The sequence below is a fragment of the Rana temporaria genome, chromosome 5 (genome assembly GCF_905171775.1).
Source record: "Rana temporaria chromosome 5, aRanTem1.1, whole genome shotgun sequence".
Taxonomy (NCBI): domain Eukaryota; kingdom Metazoa; phylum Chordata; class Amphibia; order Anura; family Ranidae; genus Rana; species Rana temporaria.
The window spans coordinates 57501666-57520814 of NC_053493.1; the positions used below are offsets into that span (position 1 = coordinate 57501666).

At 45.3% G+C, this 19149-nt stretch overlaps 1 protein-coding gene across 1 annotated transcript in view; it reads right to left on the reverse strand.

Annotated features, from left to right (window-relative positions):
• MAP3K8 (mitogen-activated protein kinase kinase kinase 8) overlaps nt 1-18580 on the reverse strand; it is a 54075-nt gene extending 35495 nt beyond the window's left edge. The window contains exon 1 of the mRNA XM_040352601.1: nt 18237-18580. Coding sequence (XP_040208535.1) covers nt 18237-18261 — 25 coding nt within the window. The 5' untranslated portion in view covers nt 18262-18580. The remainder of the gene's footprint in view (nt 1-18236) is intronic.
• Between the last annotated feature and the right edge of the window lie 569 nt (nt 18581-19149).

Below are 19149 nucleotides of genomic sequence, written 5' to 3' on the forward strand. Positions count from 1 at the left end.
GTTCTTCAAATTTAGGCCAGTGTATTGATTGGTTTGCACAAAAGTTATACCCTTTACAAACTATGGAAATTTTTTATTTATTTTGTTTATTTATTTTTACTAGTAATGGCAGTGATTAGAGAATTATAGCAGGGCTGTGATATTCCAGCAGACAAATTGGACATTAACTGACACTTATGGGGTTCAGTGATACTAATACAGTGATCAGTGCTAAAACTATGCACTGTTAGGCCCTGTACACACGATCAGCCCAAACTGATGAAAACGGACTGAAGTTCAGTTTCATTGGTTCACCGATGAAGCAGACTGATGGTCTGATGTGCGTACACACCATCAGTTCAAAAACCGGTCAGGTCAGAACGCGGTGACGTAAAACACATGACGTGCTGAAAAAAACGAAGTTCAATGCTTCCAAGCATACGTCGACTTGATTCTGAGCATGCGCGGGTTTTGAATCCATGCTTTTGTGTACTAACCATCGGTTTTGACCGACGGTCAGGCGTCCATCAGTCCGATTTTAAAGCAAGTTCTAAAACTTTGGTCTGAAGGACAAAAGTCCGATGGGGCATACACACTGTAGGTTTGGACTGATGAAACTGAACTTCAGTCCGTTTTCATCAGTTTGGACTGATCGTGTGTACAAGGCCTTACTGTACTAAATTACACTGGCTGGGAAGGGGCTAACATCAGGGGCAATCGAAGGTTAGCTCTGTGCCTAGCCTGTGTCGGGAGGTGTTTTTTACTAGGGAAAAGCATGGATCCATGTGCCTGCTTTGCGGGATCAATGCCTTCCCTACTGACAGAATGGCGATCTGCCTTGTTTGCATAGGCAGATCACCGTTCTGCCTGTGTACAGAATGATCGGCGGGTGCCAACGGGACATCTGTGTACAATCACAGCAGGAGCAAGACGCTGTGGGCATGCACTATACACACACGTGATCCTAGACAGCGTGGCCGCCCTGTAGCAGTAAAACTGCCATAGGGCGGTCTGCAAGTGGTTAAAGTAAAAGAAAAGCACAAATCTAAGGCCACTTTCACACTGGGGCGTATTTTAGGCGCTTTTGGGCGTCCCACAAGCAGCATCTTTGGGGCATTGTGGCAAATGCCCATGCCATTGAAATCTTTGTTTGCGGCAGTTTGCGGGAGCTTTTAACCCTTTTTTGGCCGCTAGCGGGGGTTAAAAGCCCCGCGTTAGTGGCCGAAAAGTGCCGCTAAAATGACAGTGATGCCCCCACGCCCCAGTGTGAAAGTAGCCTTACTTACTATTTTTAAAAATGTTCCAACAATGGCTGGGCTATGGGAGCCTATGGTTGATGTCATTGCCCAACCACTGTTGAGCATTCCCTGAGCCGTTGCTTCAGGATCAGATGAGCAGATTAAAAATAGGTAAGTATACAGATCTTTTTTTATAAAGGTTAGGTAGGATAGATAGGAGAAGGGGGAGGAAACATTTTAAAGAATTGTTAGACTTGGGCTTTTCTTCCACTTGAAGCTCTTTACCGAGGAGGTGCAGATGGAGCTTTGTCAATGCACCGAATGGATTAATAAAATATTTGCTATGGATTTTATAATGGAGAGCAGCTCACTTTCCTTCAAGTGGTGATTCTGATGAGGGCACCGGACCCCTAGAGAACCTGCACCCATTTGCTGGAAGTGCTGAATCTTTGCATTTGCAGCTGAGCAGAGGATTTTTCTCTGTCTCCATAAAAAAGATAAACCGGTTCTGAAATTTGCCTAAATGCTCATATATATTCTGCTTCCCCTTTGTCACGCCCTGACTTGGAACAACAGGACAATTATTATATTCCAAGTCACATAGGTTTCTTTCCTAGCTGAAACAAAACACAAAGCAGAAGTTGTCACAATTCGCTGCAGACGGGGCTTTACAGGAACCAGTCTGTTCAATCTGTCACTTTCCTATGCTTGTGACACTGAGGAAGTGGTCACAATTTGCAAACAATAAGTGGTGCAAGCAGCGGCTTTCCTGAAGCACTTACTGAAAATGTGAATAAGGGGCCGGGCAGCTGGAAGCCCTAGCCTGATTGGGAGAGAACCCTAGGACGTGCAGATCGCTGCCTGCTCCAGGGAAACTATGAAAGATGGATGATTAAATACACTGAATCATGGATGTTCAGCATGTTTCTACAGAGTCCAAATCAGGCATCCACTGCACAGGTTCAATGGAGTGTGCATGAGTTTCTGCACATTGTGTATGGGGCAGCCCTCTGATTTTGATAGGGGGCCCCACACGCCAGAAACATGTAAAAAAAAGTCTCTGACCCTTTTTTAAATTCAAGCTGCAGCACCAAGCTGTTTGGCGTACACGTTGGCAAATGCCTGAGGGTGCCATTAACAATTAATGACAACCACCACCCATCTGCTAAAGGGCAGTGCATGTATGTGCATGTTGGGCAAACGCAGAATTTGCTTACATTCCGGACACGCACAAGATGCGAATCTGAAAAGTTGGAGGGGAAAGGAAGTTACTACTCTGATGTTTGTCCAATCTAATCCAGTTGATCATTTAAAGGAGAAGTGGGGCCACTCCTGTGACCCAGATTTAGCCGACAGCAGGATAAAGTCCACTCTCCCATGGGGGAGAATGTCAGATTTTTGCGACTCAAAGCGGTACAATTGTTTTGCATACAAAATTAAAGTGGAGGTTCACCCTAAAAACGATTTTTTTACATTAAAAGTACAATAGTAAGGACATTTCATTTTGGCAGTTTTTTTTTTTTTTTGCTCTGTACTTACCTTTATATCTGGATTTTGTCCAGGGCTTCCGCGTTCTGACGACTCCAGGACTGGGCGTTCCTATCCCAGCCTCAGGGTTCCAATGACTGCGGGACTGGGCGTTCCTATCCTTCCGTTCGATAATTGACGTCTTGTGAAACAGGTGACCTGTCGCACAACGCACATCACCAGATTTCCGGAAATAAACGAGCTAAGAGTCGTCACTATACGGCGCTTGCGCCCACCGTGTAGAGCTGACTGCGCAGGCGCCGTATAGTGCCGACTCGCAGCTCAGCTCTTTCCCGACGTCTGGTGACGCGCGTTGTGCGACAGGTCACCTGTTTCACAAGATGTCAATCATCGAACGGAAGGATAGGAATGCCCAGTCACGCAGTCATCGGAACCCGGAAGCCCTAGACAACATCAGGATATAAAGGTATGTACCGAGGAAAAAAAAATAAATAACTGCCGAAATGTTTTGTCCTTAGTATGCTGGATCTGCTAGATGCAATTTAAAAAATGTTTTTTTTTGGGTGAACCCCCGCTTTAAATCTGTCCAAACAAGAGTCTAGTAGACATCCCGGGTATAATAAAGTTTGAAAACACAAAATCATAAAATGATGATAAAATAACTATAAATAATTTTAACAAAATAATAATATAATAATAAAATGTATTTACCCATGATTCACTATCGTTCAATTCTGCAAGTGTTCCGATTTACGATCGCTGTTTTCTAGCTGTTCTAAAGCCACTTTTGACGTAAAGGGACAATTTTTGGCTGTCATGGACAATCTCAGGTTTCCAGGCAGAAAGAACAGTATATATAATATAAAACTGCAGGCAGGGCACTGGACAAAGCACTAGGAAAAAAGGGGAGGTGAAATGATTTCATACAGTAATGTAATCTGTAAGATTACAGTGTACTGTATGTGTTATGAATTTAGTACTTTTTGAATTTGCCACCAGGCTCCGTCCCACGTGCGTTGCGACGCTCGCAAGGAACGGAGCCTGGCACACAGAGGCATCGGGCGGAGGACACAGCCAGCAGACACAGCGGGGGGACATCGCAGGATCCTGTGGACAAGTTAAGTATACTGCACCAGAATCCTACAATGCAATCCCGAGTGTGGCTCGGGGTTACCGCTAATGGTACTGAAATTTAACCCCAAGCCACGGTCGGGAAAACCGCCAGGGAGGTTAAAGTGGTTGTTTTTTCACCTTAATGCATCCTAATGCATTAATAGCAGCGCAGCCATTGGCTCCCGCTGCTGTCAATCAAATCCAATGATGCAGGCCCGGGGGCCGAGTCCTGCACTTTGCGGCTATGGACGCCCGCAAGGTAACCCCCTGAGAGAACGCTTCTTGGAGGGGGTTATCTGATGTAGGGAGGAGCAGCCGTGGGGACCCCACAAGATGGCGTTCGGGGCCACTCTGTGCAAAACGAGCTGCACAGTGGAGGTGTGTATGATATGTTTGTCATTTAAAATAAATAAATAATTAAACCTTTACAATCACTTTAACTTCCTGTCCTGCAGGCAAAACAGGAAGTTGGAGGAAATCCCTCCAAAGTGAGAAAAGCCCAGGGTGTCACCAGGACTAGTGTCCCCATTGAAAGATTTCCCCTCTATTCCTGTTCTGATGTCTACCCAAAATTTGAGATTTTTCTTTTACTTTCAATGACAAACAGCAAACAGAACAAATAGAGAGGGTGGATCGTCCTATAAGGGGGGCACTGACAAAAAAAAATAGTTTTCCTTTAGTTTAGTTAGTTGAGTCCATCAACCCCCTTATATTTTGAAACCTGACTTCCCAAGCACTAAAATGTATTTTATTTATTTTTTATGAGACAGGTAAGCAAGCAGTGCCATGGGGGGCATCACAGTGACATGGGGCACAGAAGGGCTATCAGAAGAAGGCAGAACAGGAAGGGGGAAGTAATACTGTAATTGTCCCTCCATACGTCCACAATGATTCCCTCTGCTGTCCGGGCCCCCTTGTTTGCCCGGGCCCCCTACAGAAGGGCTGGTGGTCCCCCCCTATCAGCGGCCCTGATGGCAGCCCTGGGTCAAGGACCTTCAAAAACAAGTGGACAACGCAAGTTCCCAAATTTCTATATTGATAAATTCCTTTAAAAGGTCACAAGAGTTCCAAAGCTAAACTTGTGGGTTTACTTTCACTTTCCTTTCCTTTTTTTACTGCAAAGAATGCAAAGCCAGAAACAGAGAACAGAAACCTCTGAAAACAAGAACTTCACATATTACATTGTAGGTGAAACTTGTGCAGAAACTACTGCTTATTCGCTCCCATTCAATAGTGTGTCATCTGTATATAAACAGAAAAATGGCTCACAAATCCACCCAGAGAAAATTAAATGAAATTATTCATGGACTTGTGAAGTGACATCATTGCATGCTTAGGTCTTAGGCAATGTTTATGGGGCTTTTTTTTTTTTTTTTTTTTTTTAGGTTTAGGATTCTCGAAGTGGAGCAATCACATGTTCCTAACCTGTTCTTGGAGCTGCCTTTTGTCCAAAGCATGCTGCATTGAAAAAAAAAAAAAAAAAAGAGGTGCAACCGTAATGATATTACATTCACCACACCACCCTATACCCATAGATAAAATAAAAGTTAAAGAGGAGGTCCAGCTCCCCACAAAAAAAATTAAAAACTCAGCAGCTCCAAATACTGCAGCTGCTGACTTTTAATATATGGACACTTACCTGTCCAGGGAGACAGCGAGGTTGGCACCCCAGCCGATCTTCGGATCGGCTGTCAGGTGCAGCCGCTGCCATTCCTGGTAAGGGAACCCGGCAGTGAAGCCTTTTGGCTTCACAGCTGGTTCTCTGCTGCGCAAAGCGTGCTGCGCCTTCTAAATGGTCCGGTGGCGGAGGAGGGGGCCGAACTTGCGGGAGAGGGGAACAGTACTTGTCAAAAACGGGTACCTGTTCCCCCTCCCCCCTGAAAGGTGGCAAATGTGGCACCGGAAGGGGGGGGAATGGAAAAGTTAAAGGTCTCCAAAATCAGTGAGCAGCTTCCCATGCCATTTGATTTAACAGTAATTTGCCTATTAGCCCTAAAATGGCCAGAATTAAAGTGGAATTCCACCCATTTTTTAATGTTTGTCTGTGCTGCATGCCCTAATCTCATAGTGTTCAGAATGGACACTTTTTATTTATTTTGTTGCTTGTAAATACTTTTATTTTGCAGTCCTTCATTACTTCCTCCTCCTTATTAGCCTAGGCTATTAAGTCACAAGGCTATTCGCAAGGGTTTCTGGTATAGGCATCATGTATCCCAGTTGTCCTTGCAAATAGCCTATTTGCATAGAGAATGGGCGGCAACTTCCTCTGACACTCCCGTTGCTATGGAAACCTGACTGAAACCTATTACATCGCTTGTGAGGCACTGAGCATGTGCGAGATCTGCAAGGCTGAAATCCAGGAAGTCATACAGTCTGGCTTCATGATGCCCACACTTAAGATGGCCACGGTCTATTTCTAGATTATAAACTAACTAAATGCTCTAACAACCTAACAAAACGGACCTTAGTTTACAGACTTACTTTACTAGACTACATTAAGCTTGTGTATTACAGGGGTATTTATATTTAAAAAGTGAAATTGTGGGTGGAATTCCCCTTTAACAAAATCCGCACCCCAAGGACTTCAGCAGGATTCTACTGTAAATTCTGGTTTACTTCATTTTAAAATTCATGAAACCATTGGTGAATTAATCCTGGGCAGACTCGCCCCCATCCCTACTAGGCTCGGTTTACACCTGTGCATTTTTTATTGCTTTTTGCAGAAACACACTACAGTCCATTTAACATGGTTTCCTATGGGACACGTTCACATCTGTGCTTTTTTCAGTCGTTGCATTTTTGGAAAAAGAGGCAGAGACTTTTTTTTAAAGCCAAACGATTGCATTTTTGGTTCAACAGAGTTTAATGGAGAAGCTGCAAAAAAGCAAGTAGCTACGTTTTTCCAGTGATTTGCATTTTTTAAACTGTCTAAAAAATTGTGCAAAAAAAATAAAAAAAGCATAGGAGTGCAAAAGAATCAAAATTCGTATGCACAAAGCACTGCAGAAACGGATCAAAAGCAAACTGTACAGGTGTGAATTGAGCATGTGTGGCTTTAATTTATTTTCTTTCTGAGAGCAATAATTCTAGCACTAGAACTCCTCTGTAACTCTAAACTGGTAACCTGTTAGAATTTTCAAAGCGTCACCTATGGAGAATTTTAAGTACCGAAGTTTGGCGCCATTCCACGAGTGTGCGCAATTTTAAAGCGTGACATGTTAGGCATCTATTTACTCGGCGTAACATCATCTTTCATATTTTACAAAAAAAAATTGGGCTAACTTTACGGTTTTGTTTTTTAATTCACAAAACCATTTTTTCCCCCAAAAAAGGCGTTTGAAAAATTATTGCGCAAATACCGTGCAAGATAAAAAGTTGCAATGACCGGCATTTTATTCCCTAGGGTGTCTGCTAAAAAAAACATATATAATGTTTTGGGGGTTCTGAGTAATTTTCTAGCAAAAGAATGATGATTTGTACATGTAGGAGAGAAGTGCCAGAATAGGCCCGGTATTGAGGTGGGTATAAAAGCCAGGTATTGAAGTGGTTAAAAACAAAAAAACTGTAATACCAAAGACTGTCTGCCTAAACGCATGTATACTTCAACTTGTTTTGAAATAAAAACGTAAACAATAAATAAATAAAATAAAAATAGCAGCAAAAAAAACTCAGCAAAGATATATAAAGTACAATATGTTATGGAAACCTAAGTAAAAAAATTAATATGATTGGTTAGTATTGAATACTACTCCTGGCCTTGCTATGCCTTGCAGAGCTTATCTTCACCCTGCAGCTAAAAAAAACAAAAAAACAAGAAAAAAAAAACACATTACTAAAGGTCAAGAGGGAAAGTCCCATTGCATAAGGGAAAAGTCTGGTTATTCCCCTACTGCAGAATTTGTTTTCTTTTTATTTGTACAGCAATTTGGAACAGAGCTGATATGTAGAAACCAATACAAGAAAAAGTGACCATGATAATCGGAGTCCACATGCTCAGTTCACTATGCTATAAACCCAATAGATGTCACATGGCTGAAAAGAATAATTTTGGCAAATAACATAGTGATCCAAGCTTCGTGTGTACATTTCCCAGGACAGAGTTGAAAAAAAAGGAGTGACTTCTTATTGAGGGAGATTTACTAAAAGTGGAGCACACAGAATCTGGTGCAGCTGTGCATAGCTAAAAAACAAAAAAAAAAGGAAGGATTTGGAAATTTGGAGAAGTTGAAAAAAAACAGAAGGTACTTTTTGTTTTAGTTAAAGTGGTTGTAAACCCTTTACAACCACTTTATGCTACAAGTAAGCCTATAATAAGGCTTATCTGTAGCTACCCAGGATATCTCCTAAACCTGCACAGTTTAGGAGATATCCTCTGTCCCCTGCATGTGCCAATGTCATCGGCACATGCGCACTAGAGCAAACTGAAGCAATGGCACGTATGTGTCGTTGCTTCAGTCAGTGTGCCGTTACTGGCCAATCACAGGCTATGTTACTGGTCAATCACAGGTTACACAGCCAATCACAGCGCCGGAGGTGAGATACCTGGAAGTAACCACCGGGATTCATGTCACCGGCCGGAGGGGAGTACGAGCACCGCTGCGGGGGCTTCAATCTAAGGTAAGTAATTCGTAATGTGCTAGTATGCTATGCATACTAGCTCATTATGCCTTTGTCTTGCAGGGACTTTTTTTTTTTTATAGGGTTTACAAGCACTACATACTTGAGTCGTCTACTTTTTTTTTTAAGAGGTAGAAAAACAATACTTTGAGATTTTTACCTACAGGTAAGCAGGTAAGCTTGTAATAAAGCTTACCTATAGTAAAATGAATATATCGTAAACGTGCACCTCTTAGGAGATATTCACTTGTTTGGTAGACGTTGACTTAACCACTTAAGATCCAGACTTTTAGGCAGGTAAAGGACCTGGCCAGTTTTTGCGATTCGGCACTGCGTCGTATTTACTGACAATTGTGTGGTCGTGCAACGTGGCTCCCAAACAAAATTGGCGTCCTTTTTTTCCCACAAATAGAGCTTTCTTTTGGTGGTATTTGATCACCTCTGCGGTTTTTAGTTTTTGCGCTATAAACCAAAAATAGAGCGAAATTTTGAAAAAAATGCAATATTTTTTACTTTTTGCTATAATAAATATCCCCCAAAAATATATATAAAAAAAATGTTTTCCTCGGTTTAGGCCGATACATATTCTTCTACCTATTTTTGGTAAAAAAAAAAATCGCAATAAGCGTTTATCGATTGGTTTGCGCAAAATTTATAGCGTTTACAAAATAGGGGATAGTTTTATTGCATTTTTATTATTTTTTTTTTTTACTACTAATGGCGGCAATCATCGATTTTTTTCGTGACTGCGACATTATGGCGGACACATCGGACAATTTTGACACATTTTTGGGACCATTGTAATTTTCACAGTAAAAAATGCATTAAAAATGCATTGTTTACTGTGAAAATGACAATTGCAGTTTGGGAGTTAACCACTAGGGGGCGCTGAAGGGGTTAAGTGTGACCTCATCTGTATTTCTAACTGTAGGGGGGCGGGGATCGTGTTTCCCTATATCAGGGAACACACGATCAATGACAGCGCCACAGTGAAGAACGGGGAAGCTGTGTTTACACACAGCTCTCCCCGTTCTTCAGCTCCGGGGACCGATCGTGGGACTCCAGCGGCGATCGGGTCCCGCAGCCATGGAGCTTCGGACCGGGTCGCGAGCGTGCGCCGCGACCCACGGTTGGGCACTTAAAGCGGACGTACAGGCATAGGTGTGCGCAAGGGGTGTGCCTGGGCACACCCTAATCCTGGGTTTAGCAACCTGTCATTGGTGGGCAGGTGATAGGTAAACCACAATCCTTCCTTGCCGACCCTCAGAACCTGGACAGGAGGGGTGGTGGGAGTGGAATTTAGTAGAACTGATCTGTATTTTCCTCCTGCAGCAGCTAAAAGTAGGCTTCTCCTCCTCTCCCTTTTGTCAACATTCAGCTGCCACAGGAAGAAAATATAGGGGATCAGTACTAAAATATGGCACCCCTCCTTTCCCTGTTCCATTTCCTTCTGTTGCCTGGGTCCCCCATGTGCTCCCTTGCTCCCCCCTTCCCCCCATTGTTTCAGAATGGAGAGTGGGGAAGAGGCTGGTAAATATGTCAAACGCATATGTGTTGAAGGTTTGGGGTGCAATCCCTAAAGCAATAGGCTGCGCACACCTATGCGTACAGGTACGTGCTTGTGCCCAGCTGTGCCATTCTGCCGACGTATATCTGCAGGAGGCGGTCCTTAAGTGGTGCATGCTCTTTGAAGGAACAGAGCCCTGTGCCATGACCGTGACTCCCACACACATGCGCGGGAGCGACGTCTTTGCGTCTCAGACATTCAAGCGGCCAGAGCCTGCAAACCCAGAAGGAAGACCGGGTGAAAATGGAAGCCCTGTCAGCGGTCACAGGACGCAACTGGCTTTGTTTCAAGGTAAGTCTTTCACAATGTGCTAGTAAGCAATGCATACTAGCACATTATGACATTACCTTACAGGAGGAATTTTTTTTTTCTTATAAACTTTACTACAGCTTTATATCATAGTTTAGTGTCTCTAGAATTACTGTGAAGAATTACAAAATAAGTAAATGTCAGGACACCTGGTATGGACACACCTAGTCCAGGTCAAAAGCCCAGTAAGTAGTAAAGGGAGAAAGCATTCACCTCCGAAGCCAAGTCAGCAATGGCAGCCTTCAAGTCTCATTATTCTGCAGACGTCTTATCTTCATGACACTAGGTGATTGGAATGTAGTTGTTATGCAGTTTGGACTGTTTGCAGACAACACCAGGATACCGGGTGATCTCATGGATTCATTCATGGCTCTGCATTCCCAGCTATGGAATCCCACAAATGTGATTGTCCATATTTGCCCATTAGTAGACCAGATGAGCTGGACCACCTTGCAGCCACCAGGACCTGAACTTCATGCTTAGTACCAGGGCCCGGCTATTTATGCTCCAATAATTACTATCCAAACCTCTCCATCTGGCAACAACACCCTGCCTGGCTCTGCATTAAATAGCAGCTCCGGGAGGGTTGATGTCGTTTCCTAGGTGACAGACCTCTCCAGACGCCTCGGCCTGGTCCTCCGGGATCTTATACAAAGTGCAGCCACCTCCAACATTCTGCCATCACTGGCTAGGAATTCATTCATATTAAAATAAACTCTCCATAATTTCCCTGCCAGAGCTGAACTACATGGGTAAACTATACAATCATTCAGCGCTCCTTTGATCACCTAGTGCTCACATTCACTTGACAACGGAGGAGCAGACATGGAGTTTATTCTACAAGCTAGCAGGAAAAACTCCAGTCTGGGAAAAATGTTTGATGTAATATATACTACTTATAGCCATCTTGTATCGCCATCAGATGCAGGGAGTTGTGAAGGAACCCCATTTACTTGAATGAGTTGTGATGGGTGGGCACAGGGCCGTTTGAAGGAATTTGGGGGACCCAAGCAAAATGGGGGCCCCCAAGCACCCCCCCCCCCCCGCATGCAAAGCCTACGTTAACGCTACACAATTTTTTTTTTCTATTTTTCTTTTTTTCTTACCTCCCGTTCTTCCATGTGGGCTGGCGCTGTAGCGTGGCCGAGCTCCTCCTCCCCCTGCCTCTTCCCCAGTCCCCTATCAGATAGTGCCGGGTAACGCACATGGTACAGGAGATTCAGTTTCCTGTCTTCCCGGCCGGACTGAAAGGAAGTGAGCACTCAGTGTGCACTTCCTGTCAGTCCGGCCGGGAACAGGAAACTGAATCTCCTGTACCACGCGCGGTACCCGGTCAGACTGACAGGACACCAGGTGGAAGGAAGAGGAGCTCGGCCACGCTACAGCCTGAGAAGGGGAAGTTGGGGGCCCCAGGCCAGCTCGGGGGCCCCAAGCAATTGTTTGTTTTGTCTGTCCTGTAGCGACGGGCCTGGGTGGGCAGTACCGCAAATCACAATCGTTGGGCAGGGGTCACATTTTTGGAACAACATGTGTACATACCCTTATTTAAGTGGGTGGTTTGGGCAGAGGTGGTAAAACTGATGCTCAACTGCCTGCTTTTATTACCTCTTGGATGCATATCTGAACAAGCCCTGAGGGAGAACATCACCGTTTGATACAAATTGTCACCATAAGCAATGCCTGTACACAGAACATCAATTGACACTTGGGGCCCTTTCAAACAGAGCAGAGTCTGTCAAACGGATCCACCTGCTCAGTGAGGAATCTCGCCACTGATCCCTGCTGAACAGGCGGATGACGGGTCCATGTCCGCTCTGCTATGCGGAATGGATATGGACACATCCTTCTAGTCTCTATGGGACAGTAGGATGGAAATGTATCGACTGTCATCCGATCCGTTAGGCAGATGGGGAATGGATCCCCATTTTTCTGTTGTTGGTGGCCCAGACTGGATCGGATGCCGGGCGGGTGTTAGCGAACACATGTCCACTGACATCCACCACTCCATAGAGAGCTATGAAAGGTCCAATCGGGTCTGCCTGTCAGTTTTTCAGGCAGACTCGATTGGTCCTTCAGTGGCCTAATGCCGCGTACACACGACCGTTTTTAATATCCTAGAAAAACAACGTTTTTCTCGACGTGATTCTCGTCAAGCCTGCCTTGCATACACACGATCGTGAAAAAAAATTCTCGAGCAAAGCGCGGTGACATACAACGCGTACGACGGCACTATAAAGGGAAGTTCCATTCGGATGGCGCCACCCTTTGGGTTGCTTTTGCTGATTTTGTGTTAGTAAAAGTTTGGTGAGAGACAATTCATGCTTTTCAGTCTGTTACAGCGTGACAAATGTGTTACCTCCATTACAAACGCTAGTTTTACCAGAACGAGTGCTCCAGTCTCATATCTTGCTTCTGAGCATGCACGTTTTTTCCCGTCGTTAAAGCCTACACATGACCGTTTTTCACAACGTGAAAAGCGACAACATGAAAAACGACGCGAAAATCTAGAGCATGTTCTAAATTTTTAATGTCCATTTTTCACGTCGAGAAAAATGCTCTGGAGCCCACACACGATCATTTTTAATGACCATTTTAAAAAATGCAATTTTTCACTTCATGAAAAACGGTCGTGTGTACGCGGCATAAGAGGTAGAGAAATAATAAATCAAGACCATATGTGTCCAATTCCGGGAGGCACAGGTGCAGCATCCAGCCCCAGAAGGCTGAAATGCGTTGCCCCGGTGCTGAACAATGTACTGAGTGCTACTCTAAATTAGCTCCACATGCGTTCAGTGATAGATGCCTGGAATGCAGGTACTCTGCGCTCCAGGCGTATGTCCCTGAATGCATAGGGTCCAAAACACGCGTTTCACTCAGTACAGTGCCCAGCCACATATTTCAGCCTGACATTAACAACAGGCTTCAGGTAGTGCAGCTGGAAGTTCCGCCTTTGCCTCCTGGGCACACTACAATGCCAGGATTGGATGCCCAGGGGCCAGTACCCATTGTGCAATGGTAAGGGACCTAAATCAATGTGAAGCTGAGACAATAACATGGATCAGTCCTTGGACTGCACCCAGGACCAGTGAATAGTGATCAGCTGTCCCAAGAGAGAGTCCTAATTTCCCCAAGGATCATCATCCCCAAACATATTTGAGTTAGGCCCTATACACACGATCGAGTTTCTCGGCAGAATTCAGCCAGAAACTGGATCGGAGCCGTATTCTGCCGAGAAACCCGGTCATGTGTACACTTTTGGCCGAGGAAACCGACGAGGATCTCGTCGGGCCAAATAGAGAACATGTTCTCTATTTCCTCGTTAGTCAATGAGGAAACTTGGCTCGCCGAGATCCTCGGCAGCTTCACAAGGAACTCGACGAGCAAAACGATGTGTTTTTCCCGTCGAGTTTCTCGGACGTGTGTACGGGGCCTAACTTTTCGCAACAATCACTCATTACACACAATTTCCAGTGATTATCTGGGCTTATCAGTTATAGTTTATTGACGACTAGTATTTCCATTGATAAATGACTTGTATCCCGTTTTAATAAACTTGCCATGACGCATGATGCGTTCTCGTTTGGAAATGAAAGGACTGACAGATGTTGGTGTACACCTACTTGGCCCTTCTCCATTTTGCTCCATTCCTGGTTAGATAAGGTTCACAATGCAGGACCTTCATAGGTTTTGTTCCTGGTTATACCATGTAATGGGAATTCTGATAACACTTATCTGAACGTTGAAGGCACGTTTCCAGCACTGCACAATACACATGACTCTTTAATTTACCTTTTGAAATGTGTTTTATAATGAGTCACTATGTGCAGTTTGCAGTTTTTAAGTGTAATTGAACACGTGTTTTCCAGGCCAAAAGAATGTATCTTTATGTATGAAAAAAAATTAATGTGAGTATTATATCATATTCTGCCAATTCCTAAAGAAAATGTCATTCCTGGAACCTGAAGCGAGGCAAGCTGGATTTTCTGGAAAAAGCTCAGTACAAAACGTATAAGCAGAATTACTGCTATTGAAGACACTGGGGGGTTTTACAAAAAAGGTAAAGCCTCTTCGCTAAGGCTCACCACCATACATGTTACAATCTGAGCATTCAATTTGAGCAATCAACTTTAGACCTACTGAGACTACGAAATGTGGGGACTTCTTCAAACTAGCCAAGCAATTTAGAATCAGACAGGCCCTTGTACTACATTGGTAGATCTAAAGAAGATTGTACAAACAGATGGTAAGAGCCGGTTCACACTGGGGCGACTTGTCAGGCGACAAGGTTCTTGTACAACTTTGGGGGCGACTCGGGGCGACTTGCATTGGCTTCTATACAGAAGTCATTTTACAAGTCGCCTCTGAAGTCGTCTTCAGGATGCCTTGCCTGAGTCGCCCCCGAAGTCGTGCTGCCCCAGTGTGAACCAACTCTGAGGCCTCGTACACACGGCCGAGGAACTCGACGTGCCAAACACATCGAGTTCCTCGGCCAGTTCAGCCCTGAAGCCGCCGAGGAGCTCGGCGGGCCGAGAGCTCCCATAGAACAACGAGGAAATAGAGAACATGTTCTCTATTTCCTCGTCAAGCTCCTCGTCGGCTTCCTCGGCCGAAAGTGTACACACGACCAGTTTCCTCGGCAGAATTCAGCCAGAAACTCGGTCGGAAGCTGAATTCTGCCGAGGAAACTGGTCGTGTGTACGGGGCCTAACGTGTGTTGTGAGCATGAATGTTTATTGTGCAAAGTGACCGTTAGGTACACACTACTGACAGTTCGGGTGTATGCAAGGTTAGTCCAGTGATCTCCCCCGCTGAGCTGTTGTGTTCTGATAGGGTGATGACCCCCTGCCTCTAACCCACCCCTGCCAGAACACTTCGATCAGCACTCTCTGCCATTGGCTGAGAGTGCTGATCTGGAGTCGGTCTGCTGCTGGTTTTCCAGTATGCACGTTCGACGGGAAGCCAGCCGCATGTCGGACAGACTGACATGCACACGGGTAGAATGTCGGCCGGTATTTTGGGTACCGACAAATGTCTCCCAACATTCTGCCTGTGTGTACGGAGCTTTATAAAAGATGAGCCTGAGTTCACTAATTACCGTATTTATCGGCGTATACCGCGCACTATTTTGCCCTGAAAATCAGGGCAAAATCGTGGGTGCGCGATATACGCCGATACCCGCTTTCCCGCGCCGAGTTTGAATACTGCGCCGACATATACCGAGCGCAGTACACTCGTGTATAGTCAGGCAGTCTCAGCTACACTCGCGCTCACGTCCTGTATGTCCAGGACGTCAGCGCGAGCATTGCCGACTATACGCGAGTGTACTGCGCTCGGTATATGCCGGCGCAGTATTCAAACTCGGCACGGAAAAGCGGGAAACTAGCGAGGAGGACGCCGCAGAAGGAGGCCGGACCCGACGAAGAGGACACCCGAAGCCGCAGACGGACGCCGGACCCGACGAGGCCGCCGTGCAAGACACCAAACTTTAAGTACAAAAATCTTTTTTTCACAGGAATTTCGAGGCAACTTTAGGGGTGCGCGCTATACGCGTGAGCGAGCTATACCCCAATAAATACGGTATACTAAAGTAGAGACAAAAAGCAGAAATTGTGTTCTAATGGCCAACTTTGACCCCCTTCTTCTACTCCTTGACTGGCAAGGGTCTCCCCCAACACTCCTAAACTGGCAAGGGTCTTCTTGCCCAGATCCAACCCAACATAGAACACAGCAGGAGAAGATCAAGTTGTCCATACGTTGTCTGCCGCCTATTTTTTTTTTAACATTTTTGCATAAGAACAGATCTATGCCACTTACCATTTATTGATTCTCTGCCTCTCAGCATCCACTAAACTTTCAGTAAAATAGTTCTTTCTATTGATCATCTTTTACTATTGTTGCCAGTTCTGTCCTAATCCTTGGTTGGGGCATACTCTACACCAGCCTTTCTCAACCGGCATTCCAGAGGTTGTTAGGGGTTCCTTGAGCAAACGACAACTTCTGCCTCTGAGGCCCGGTACACACGACCGAGTTTCTCGGCAGAATTCAGCCAGAAACTCGATCGGAGCCGTATTCTGCCGAGAAACCCGGTGGTGTGTACACTTTCGGCCGACGAAGCCGACGAGGAACTCGTCGAGCCAAATAGAGAGCATGTTCTCTATTTCCTCGTTGTTCAATGAGGAAAGTTGGCTCGCCGAGATCCTCGGCGGCTTCACAAGGAACTCGACGAGCAAAACTATGAGTTTTGCCCGTCGAGTTCCTCGGACGTGTGTATGAGGCCTCAGATAAGTAACCACTGACACCAATTGATATTTTTGTAAAGGGGATTCTTCCCAATGACCTCAAATGTAAGGACCATTTTTCGTGTTGACCATAAATTAGCCATAGACAGTTTGAATTTCAGCCGGCGCAGCAGGAACCTAGATTCAAACCATGTATGGGCAAGCTGATTGTACCATGGATCGACTGGGGTGCAACAAGCATGCTGGATTTTTGCAAGCTGCTAGCAATAATCAATAGGGGTTATTTATTAAAACTGAGCAATATCTGGTGCAACTCTGCATACAAACCAGCTTTGAGGTTTTATTGTCAAAACGTAATTGAACAATGTGATATTAGAAGTCGATCGGCCACCATGCACAGCTGCACCAGATTCTGAGTGCTCCAGCTTTAGTAACTCAACCTTAATAGGGGTTATTTACTAAAACAGAAGCGAGTAATATCTGGTGCAACTCTGCATAGAAACCAATCATCTTCCAGATTTTATTGCCAAAACTTAATTGATCAATGTGATATTAGAAGTCGATCGGCCACCATGCACAGCTGCACCAGATTCTGAGTGCTCCAGCTTTAGTAAATCAACGTCACAGTGATCTCCAGGCAGAGACGGCTCCCTGGGAGAACACAATGACTCCGTAGGAGGCATACCCCCACCATCACTGACTGTGTTGATGGGGAATCAAGCCGTTTTCTTTATTGCAACCTGTGATTGCAGGAAAGAAAATTATATTATCTATGGCCAGCTTTACACTAATGTAACATGAGCTGCAGAAAGTCATTATTAGCCGGGGGTTTCCCTGAGACCGGAAAGTTATCTCCATGATTCCTCCATGTTACAAGGTTGAGAACAGCTCCTCTACAGTCCCACTTATGATAGTATTATCCCATATAAGAATACCGTATTTATCGGGGTATTGCGCGCTCCGCCGTATAGCGCGCACACCTAAAGTGGATCCGCATTCCTGTGGAAAAAAGATTTTTGGACTTACAGTTTTGGTGTCTTGCGTGGCGTCCATCGGCAGCCTTGTCGGGTCCGGCGTCCGTCTGCGGCTTCGGGTGTCCTCTTCGTCGGGTCCGGCGTCCTCCCCGCTTTCCCGTGCCGAGTTTGAATACTGCGCCGGCATATACCGAGCGCAGTACACTCGTGTATAGTCGGGCAGGCTCGGCTACTCTCGCGCTCACGTTCTGTACGTCCAGGACGTGAGCGCGAGAGGAGCCGAGCCTGCCCCACTATACACGAGTGTACTGCGCTCGGTATATGCCGGCGCAGTATTCAAACTCGGTGTGGGAAAGCTGGTATCGGCGTATATCGTGCACCCACGATTTTTCCCTGATTTTCAGGGCAAAAAAGTGCGCGGTATACGCAGATAAATACGGTAACTTTTACCACCATCACCAGTGGGACAATGTTACTCTTTATATACGTATGTTCCATGTGCACCAAATGGGGGCGCCAAGTCTGCCACAACCCTTAATTTGCGGCGAGGGAAGATACAATTCTCCGGGAAGTTGCTAAGTTTGGAATAGTTCACCAATAAAATAAAGAAAAAGAAAAGTGTGGTTCCTTTGTAAAAAAAAATCTGTTGTGCAGAATGATTGTATTTAGAAAGTAAGGATTGTAAGCTCTTCGTCCCAGGGCTGCATCTTACCTGCGTACTCCATCATTCCAGGCATGGCTGGGGCAGTGTGGGGGTCACTTGCTGCCCATGGGGAGAGCAGGATAGGCAGCGCAGGCAGCACCCATGTCCTGTGTTGTGTTCTGCTCCCAGCAGCTCAATGCTGGAAAGTCCAGACAGGAAGTTTTTCTCGAGAAGCAGGCTGGACTCTTCCAGGAAATGATGAGAATGAAGCAGCAGGAGCTACGATTAACCCCTCCAGTCCCAATGAAGCGTGCAGAGACGAAGGGAACAGTGTGCTCATCCTACAAGACACAAAACAGGTCTGATCAGCAGCACCAGACAGTCAGAAGTAAACCCCCCTCTTCTCATGACACAAGCAGGGGGAGGGGCTTCCCAATCTACATATTCATACAACCAGAGCTCATGATGAAAGGAAACTAGAGCCACAGCAAAGGGTATTTCTGTGGTATACGTGACTTGTGTGTGACTAAAAGATGACATCATTTTATCACAGAAATGTAAGGGCTAAAGGTTAGCAGCATTTATGTTACGATGAAAAAGCTAAAACAGGATTAAACCAAAAATGTCATATATTGCAGCTTACCGATCATTAGATATGGTGGCTGCATTTTTTCACCTGGCGATCAGGCCGGTAACACATCTCCTGTATTATGCCCCGTACACACGATCTGAAAATCAGATGACAGATCGCCCGTTTTTTTATTTATTTTTTGCATGCTAGTCGAATATTAAACCTGTTGTTAGGCTGCATTCACACCTAGGCGTACAAAATAGGGTTGTCCCGATACCGATACCAGTATCGGTATCGGGACCGATACCGAGTATTTGCGGGAGTACTCGTACTCCCGCAAATACCCCCGATACCTAAATAGAATACTCCCCCCCCCCCCCGCGCCGCCGCCGTCGTATATCGCTAATCACC